Raw genomic sequence first — 7,976 nt, 5'->3', positions numbered from 1 at the left:
TGCCCCAAAACACTTAAAGTCGCCAATCAGCAATAAAATGTTGATTCCTGATACTCACATTTTGACATACAATTAATAATGTCTCAGCTCCTCCCCCTGTCTCACATGACTAGATTTCACCCCTATTAAAGGGAGCGAGCGCCTACACCGAACGGAATGTCGTTCTCGGACGTGTGGCCCGATTCGCCCAAAACCCGGAATTCGGATGTTGATGGGGGAGCTGCATACCTATCATACCCCTGTCATACCTGTCCAGCAGGGCCGGGGGGGCACGTTCCTCTTTCGGCAAGAGCGAAAGCAACAGCAGGAGGCCTTCCCTGGAACAGCTGGGGGACGGCCTCCTCCCACCTGGACCTGTTTCATCAGCGCCGGTCCGAGGGAGAGGGAGGCGGGCAGGAGAGGAGGACCATGGCCACGGGCGACAGTCCCTCCCGCCCCGGAGGTGAGGATCCGGTCCGCTTCCCCTCCCGTCCCGCCGGAGGAGAGACGGCTCTGCCCGGCCTGCAGCCCCGCGGGACCGAAGGACAGGGCCGGGCAGCTTGTTCCACATCCCCGCCACCCTCTGTGTACAGTAGAGCCTCCTGTCCTGACTGGAGGAGCTCACCCAGCTGTGTCTGGAGAGAAGCCGGGGTATCGGCTTCAACCACAGGGCTGGGCAGCTTGTTCCCCACCCCCACCCCCCTCTGTGTACAGTAGAGCCTCCTGTCCTGACTGGATGAGCTCACCCAGCTGTGTCTGGAGAGGAGCCAGGGTATCGGCTTCAACCACACGGACTGGGCGGCTTGTTCCCCACCCCCACCCCCCTCTGCGTAAAGTATTGTTTGCAATGCAGTTTCCTTTGCGGACTCCCGCCGCTCCCTGCGTCCTACCACAGGGATTGCCGTCCAGAGTCACCAGTGGAACTGATGGAGGGCCTGCGGCCTTGCAGCGGGTTCGAAGTCCTCTTCAGCTCTGAGGCCTTATCATCACTCAGGCTGCTGCGACAGCGGTGACTGCGGTTTCCTGAGTTTATCTCCGAGTCTCACTGGGAGAGAACTGTTTGTCCCTCTGCACACACACACACTGACCGCTACGTGCTTCTTTCTGCACCGCTTTCATCTCAAGTCTGAATTGCTTCGAGGGGACAGCGACGACAACACTGGCCTCACTGGCCCAACGCTGACGACGGCTCCCTGTATGTACAGCCGGCAGCCATCTCACCCTGCAGCTCCCAGCTGGCAGCCCCCCCACTGGAGCTCAGCAGGAGTGAGCCTGGTCAGTACCTGGAGGGGAGACTCCTGGGAAAAACTAAGGCTGCTGCTGGAAGAGGTGTTAGTGGGGCCAGCAGGGGGTGCTCTCACCCTGCAGTCTGTGTGGGTCCTGATGCCCCAGTATAGTGACGGGGGACACTGGACTGTAAAGAGGCGCCGTCCTTCGGATGAGACGTCAAACCACTGAGAGCTGGTGTGTGGGGAGTGTTCTGGCGCGCTATGGCTGCCGTCGCATCATCCAGGTGGGGCTGCACACTGGTGGCGGTAGTGGGATTCCCCATTCCCTGTGCAGTGCTTTGAGTGGAGTGTCCAGAAAAGCGCTATATAAGTGTAAGCAATTATTATTATTTGCAAATCACTACTTATGTACTTTCTCTGTTTTTTTCTTAAGAAATGTGTTATGCACTTCAACAGGTCCTCAGGCGTGTTCTTTCCGTGTCGTGTTTCTCTGGAAATCAGAATCCGGCCTCTTCAGACCAGCTCATCCGCTTGAACAGGTCCTACAGTTGTGAAAATCTGCTCGGTGCTGCTCTGCTTTTGTTTTCTGTGGGTGTGGCTTCAGTGTAGCCGCTACAGGTGTAGACACAGACACACACTCACACACCCTGGACAGAACACCAGTCCATCACAGGACACACACACACACACTCACACCATGGACAGGACACCAGTCCATCACAGGACACAAACACTGTGAGCAGTGTGACAGCTGATCCGCTGTGAGAGCGGACAGGAGTGTCTCCCTCTGGTGGCTGCAGGCGGTACTGCTGGCGCTGTGGAGTCTGCACCAGTAACACCCCCTGGGAGATGCACAGAGATCATTCTGCACCAGCAGCCCCACCTGGGAGACGCACAGTGATCATTCTGCACCAGTAACCCCACCTGGGAGACACACAGTGATCATTCTGCACCAGTTACCCCACCTGGGAGACTCATAGTGATCGTTCTGCACCAGCAACACACCACAAACACCCAGATCACACTGTAGAATACACACAATGCACAAAAAACACATCAGGAGGTGTCACACTGTCCCCCCAGTCCGTGGAGGAAATGCAGAGGGCAAACAGAGGTTGTGACCTCTGACCTGAGTGACTCTCCCAGGGCGCTTGGTGCTGCTGCAGGATTCATCTCTGGGGGAGACACTGGGCTGCGTGTCAGTTCACAACACCGCAGAGCCATTAACCCTGCTGGAGAACAACCTGCAGCTGAACACACCCCAACGCTCATGTTTCCACAGATGCAAACTCGAGTGGAATGGCATCCAGACACTTCACTGCTGGACTTTTAACAAGCTTCAAGTCAGAAAACCACCCAGAACGTCCTCTCGCTCAGTGTGACAGGCGCTTTTATTAGAAAGAAGGGAACCTGACATCTTTTTAACTTGACGTCTTTTTAACTTGACATCTTTTTATAAGCGCAGTGAATTCTGCGCCGTACAGAAGTACAGAATGTGAGTCAGTTCAACAGCAGTTTTATCAGGATGTTGATGAAATAACATGTTCATGCTGCTGAACTTCTGTAGTTTCTCTAAATGCAGTATAATGAAAGCAAATGAGATCTAAAAGAGAGACCATGTTTGACAGGTGCAGTATCACTCGAAGCCCACAGAGTTGTGTGAAGAAGGCTAGAGTCTCCGAGCAGTCCCACACTGCCTGGACTGGACACTCTGCTGTCAGACTGGCTCCGAGTCTAAACTGGACACACACTGGTCTGTGGACAAAACACACGACAGCAGAGTTAGACACTCAGAGCAGAGATAGAGCTGGACGTCACCCACACCCACACACACACACACACTGGACTGACAGAGCTGGACACCACACACACACACACACACATACACTGTACTGACACCACACGCACACTGTACTGACAGAGCTGGACATCACACACACACGCACACTGTACTGACGGAGCTGGACACCACACACACTATATAGGCCACAGGGGTCTGTGCAGGAGCTCATGGCAGCGACAACAGGTCCTGTCAGAAGCAGCAGATCACGTCTCAGGCAGCGAGTACTGTCTTGGGCAGGAGGGTCCTGTCTCGGGCAGCGGGTCCTGTCTCAGGCGGGAGGGTCCTGTCTCGGGTGGGAGGGTCTCAGACTCACCTCCTCCCACTTCTGCCGGGCAGAAAACCCGTCCGTCCGGCTGTTCCCTCCAGCGCAGGGTGTGGTTCCCCAGGAGACCCTGCTGGGCCAACAGGTCATCCATCTGCAGACACAGACGGACTGAGCTGTGTGCAGTGACTCAACACTCAGGCATGCGGCACTGTAGGACAGCTCACACAGCGGCAGCGTGCGCCTCAGACACAGCGCTAACACCCCTGGATTCGAGCAACACAGGTTCGAGCTGTGAAACATCGTGTCGGAGAGCAGATCTGCTCCGTCTCTCCTGCTGAGCCCTTGATCTGAATCCCTGAGGATCAGGGACAGGAAGGTTCCCTTTATAGCCCACCTGTCGACATCTGGAACAGTCTGGCTCGTCGCGGACGCCCTCCTCGGAGTCTGAAACGCTCCCTTCCTGGGGGAACCCCAGTCACACACCAGACACACTCAGCTCCCAGAAGGGGCTCCCGCCTACCTGCTCCAGGAGTCTGTGTTTCGTCTCGGCGTCATTCTGAATCTGCTGTCTGCTCCCGGCGATCTTCAGCCTCAGGATGGTCCTCTTCCCCGTCCTCCTCTGTGGATCTGGGGCGACAGGCGTTGCAGGACAGAGAGACACCCGAGAGAGAGGGAGACAGAGAATGAGCGCTGTTGCCCCAGTTTGAAAACTGAATCAACGTTTGCCACCACATTTGACTTGCAGTCCAGAGCGGTCCCTCAACACTGGTATTCACCAGCCGTGCCCACTGGTTCACCCCTGATGCAGGTGTGAGAGGGGGAGAGGAGGGGGGCCGGCCTGCAGTCGGGGGGTGTGGGGTCACTAACAAGGCCGACAGTCTCCTGGTTCTACACTGGAGTGTGAGATCGAGCGCAGATCTCTCCTCGCTCAGCGGTCAAGCGAGAGGCCTGGTCTGAGAGCAGACGGCTCTGCTGTCGCCACCTGCTGGTCAAACACGTGCAGAACAGGGAGTCGCCCTCAGTACCTCTGGAGCAGAGGAAACTCAGCTGCTCCTCACAGCTGCGGTTAGTCCAGAGCCCCCTCTGTCTCTGTCCAGGGCTCCACAGGGGATGGAAGCAGGCCGGCCCGGGGCTCCCCCTGTGCCCCAATTCTGATAGACCAGGGGAGCCTCGTTCGCCCAGAACCAGGACCCCGAGTCTCGGTTCTGCCTCAGGCCCAGCAAGACCAGAGTGGACTCAGCAGACTGGGCCTCTTCAGCAGCGTAGCTCTGCTCCTGGTGTGACTGGATATACGCCAGGCCAGTGTGGTGAGTCTCAGCCCAGGACTTCTCCTCTCTCACCAGGACGACCTCTCTGCTGTCTGGAAGAGAGAGATACAAATTCTGAATCTGTGTCTCTGTAGGGTCCCCAGACGCCCCTTCCGGACACGAACCCAAGTGGAAAACGGAGCCATCCTCACCCCAGTGACAGAAGAAGGGTCTGATCTCACTGCAGTCTGTCTCTGTCCATCTGCCTCTCGGGCTACCCTGCAGGTCCACCTGCGCACATCTCTGTCCACCTGCTGACCCAGGCTGCCCTCCTGCCCAGTTCCTGAAGCTGGACGCCCCCTGGTCTGAACACTTCCAGGGCTCGTTGTACAGGCCGATCCACACCCTGTGACCCCGCGCTGACCTCCAAACCTCCTCATTCTCACTCTGGCTCCTCACACTGACCAGCTCTGTGTGCTTCTGTCTGCAGAGACTCTGGGCTTCAGTCCAGGTCTGGTTGAGTTCAATCAGGGTGACGTCACTGCGCTCTGAGCAGACAAGAAAATGTATCAGTGAGTCAAAATGTCAGTGAGATACTGGTGTGATGGACTGTCCTCTTACCTGTGTTGAGTGACAGTGGTGAAGCGTGTCTCTGATTCAGAGCAGAGAGACGTCAGTGAGACACTGGAGTGATGGACTGTCCTCTTACCTGTGTTGTTGAGACACATGAAGTAGTTTCTCTCCTGACAGTCTCTCTCTTCCCATCCTCCCTCAGAGTCCATCAGCACACCGACGCACCCCTGGGTTTGAGTGTAGGGGCTCCCTGCAGCTCCCCCAGACCCTGGGTCACTCTGTGTGCTGTTATACAGACCAATCCAGGCTCCGTCTGCTTCACCAGTGTTTGTGAGGCTGAGAAGTTGCCTCTGCTGCTCCTCAGTGAACACAGTGACCAGGTCTGTGTGATTGTACCGGCAGTATTCCTGAGCTTGAACCCATGTCAGTTTATAGCGTATGAAGTGGTACTGCTCAGAGGAGTCTGTAGCTGTAAATAAAATACATATAGAAATAAGATTTCTGTACATTCTGAAATTGTCGTTTACTTGATGTTCTGTCTCCAAATTCATTATTGGCTCCTGATGTAGTTCTATGCTGCTGCTGGGAGACCAAGGTCAGACGAGGGAGATACAGCTCTCTGCTGCTGTTCTCTCAAGCTGGATTCTCCTGAGACAAACTCAGCCCCCTGAGCTACTGCCTGGGGCTCTGGGACAGTCTGTCAGGGCTGGACTCACCAGTGTAGCAGAAGAAGGGGCTGGGATATGTTCCACCTGCATCGTTCCAGCCACCTCTTTTATTATTATTTTTATTTACGTTATCTTTTAAATAGATCTCCATGTACAAAGCTCCTCCTCCATTGTGCTGCCCAGGACTCCAGTTGCGAAACCCAGAGCGCCTCCCGTCAGACCACTCCCAGCCGTCCTGGAGCAGAGCGATCCAGACAGTGTGTCCCTGCGCCGTCGTCCTGATCTGTTCAGACTCTCCCACACTGTCCACCAGGGGCAGGTCGGAGCAGCTCTCTCTGCAGTGTCTCTGGGCTGCAGCGAAGGTCTTGTTTTCCCTGATCAGGCTGTACTGCTGGGCCCCACCTGCGAAGACAAAGATCAGGTGTAACAGTGTGTACAGCTGTGAGACTACAAATCCCATAGTGCTTTGCACACCACCATTTCCTGTTTCCTGATCATTCCGGTGTATAGTTAAATAGGTAGAGGTTTATTCCTGAAAAGAGAAGACAAGAAACACGTTTCAGCTGTGATGCCTTCAGCTGTGTGTACCAGCAGAATTCCTGAGCTCGAACCCATGACAGTTCATCATGTATAAAGTGATACCAGTCAGATGAATTTGTAGCTTGAATTTTGTTTTTATTTCAAACTACTCTTTATCGCATGCCTTTGTTTGTTTCAGGACAATAACATTCTCTGTGATTTGGAGAGATCTTTGTGGTGAGTTTATGTTTTCTGATGCTGAATGATGTTTGTGATCACTGCTCTATCACGCCAAGAGGCGTTAGTAGTGACAGCTTACTGTAATAAAGAAAATAAGATTAATAGATACATTCCAAGAAAAGGGGCCTGGATAGGTCTTTTCCCATGACGTGATGATCCCAGGGAAAAGGTAGTGTTGAAGTCTGTGCATTTTGACTTTGGCGTGTATGTGAGTGCATATAATTTAGGACTACGTTTCCCAAGATACAATGCTCATCGCATAATGACTGCAAAGTGAGATGAGACTACAGATACCAGAATGCCCATGCAACCCAGCTCTTCCTGCTTCCTGTTCTTTTCTGTCTATACCTAAAGACAGATCTCAGATTGAGCCCTGCGTGCAGTGTCGTCTCACCTTGACTCTCACATATGAAGTAGACCTCCTCGCTGCAGTCTCTCTCCTCCCAGAATCCCGCTGCGTTGAGAACAGCACAGGGGAGCTGACTCCTCCAGTGGGTGAAGGTCACGACCTCTCCGCCAGACCACCGCCAGCTCTCTCTGCAGTCTCGGTACAGGCCTATCCAGGCTGTGCCACTGGGCAGGTTAGTGGTGTTGAGGACTGTGTCCATGTCTGCTGTGCTGTTGACGGAGGCCAGGTCAGGGGTGAGTCCACAAAGTAGAACTTCCTGATGAGGCCGGATCCAGGAGGACAGAGCACTGGGAACACAGAATTATGGGTTGTGTAAGTTTCTCAAATCCATCTGTATTGCAGTTCAAAGGGTCTGTACGCTCCAGAGTCAGGTTGTTTAAATCTATTGTGAGACACAGTAGCACCACAGTCCTGCTGTCCTCCACCCGAAACTCACTCGTCACCCCGCCGGTGAGACAGGTGACCCCCCCTATCTGTAACGGACAAGTCTGTGGGTGACGGAGTCCTCTCTGTGGTGATGTGAACCAGCTCTGGCAGTGTGGTCAGCCCATCCATTATCTAATGTGCTTTGGCAACACTGATTCTACCCATCGGTCATGCTAATAAAGCACCTCGAATTGAATTGAATAGAACGTCGCTTTATCAACCCTTTACAATTTCTTGCATTAGGAATTTATCTTTTCATGAATAGTGAGCTGAATCTGCAGTCACTGGGGAAGAGTGCAGGTGAGAGAACACAGCCCTTTGGCAGTAGCAGCAGTAGAAGGAATAATGCTTCCTTACAGTTCTAGAGCTCTTTCCTGGACTCTCCCCTCAGAGCTCTTCCCAGGTCAGGGGGATCCCCTCCAGCCCCCCCCCTAGTGTGCAGCCCCCACCTGGATGATGCTCCAGTCCGCTCAGCACACGGCAGCTCTCAGTGGGGAGGAGAGCAGAGGGATGGAGCTAGTTCAGAGAGGGGGGTGATTAGGAGGCCATGATGGGTAAAGACCAGGGAGGGAATAAGG

The 7,976-nt window shown here is 54.2% G+C and overlaps 1 protein-coding gene across 1 annotated transcript; it reads right to left on the bottom strand.

Moving 5' to 3' along the window:
* Positions 1-2,925: 2,925 nt before the first annotated feature.
* Positions 2,926-7,345, bottom strand: LOC148666382 (macrophage mannose receptor 1-like). The gene is made up of 9 exons (XM_088630974.1): positions 6,958-7,345; positions 5,853-6,206; positions 5,273-5,605; positions 4,776-5,111; positions 4,461-4,676; positions 3,837-3,943; positions 3,711-3,776; positions 3,365-3,467; positions 2,926-2,963 (listed from the first exon to the last, which is right to left on the bottom strand). The coding sequence occupies exons 1-9, from the start codon at positions 7,169-7,171 to the stop codon at positions 2,926-2,928; spliced, it is 1,767 nt and encodes a 588-aa protein (XP_088487100.1). The 5' UTR covers positions 7,172-7,345.
* Between the last annotated feature and the right edge of the window lie 631 nt (positions 7,346-7,976).

Source organism: Lepisosteus platostomus, chromosome 5 (assembly GCF_059453375.1).
Source record: "Lepisosteus platostomus isolate fLepPlt1 chromosome 5, fLepPlt1.hap1, whole genome shotgun sequence".
Classification (NCBI taxonomy): domain Eukaryota; kingdom Metazoa; phylum Chordata; class Actinopteri; order Semionotiformes; family Lepisosteidae; genus Lepisosteus; species Lepisosteus platostomus.
Note: the sequence above shows the minus strand (reverse complement) of the source record. Positions and strands in the feature narration are given on the sequence as shown.

Excerpts from the sequence above, each read along its gene's own strand:
- LOC148666382 (XM_088630974.1), bottom strand. The coding sequence starts at position 7,171 with ATGGACACAGTCCTCAACACCACTAACCTGCCCAGTGGCACAGCCTGG. Across the intron at positions 3,944-4,460 it reads CCTGGTCTATCAGAATTGGG|ATCCACAGAGGAGGACGGGG; the intron begins GCACAGGGGGAG and ends CTGTCGCCCCAG. Across the intron at positions 2,964-3,364 it reads CCCGGCAGAAGTGGGAGGAG|ACCAGTGTGTGTCCAGTTTA; the intron begins GTGAGTCTGAGA and ends TTTTGTCCACAG.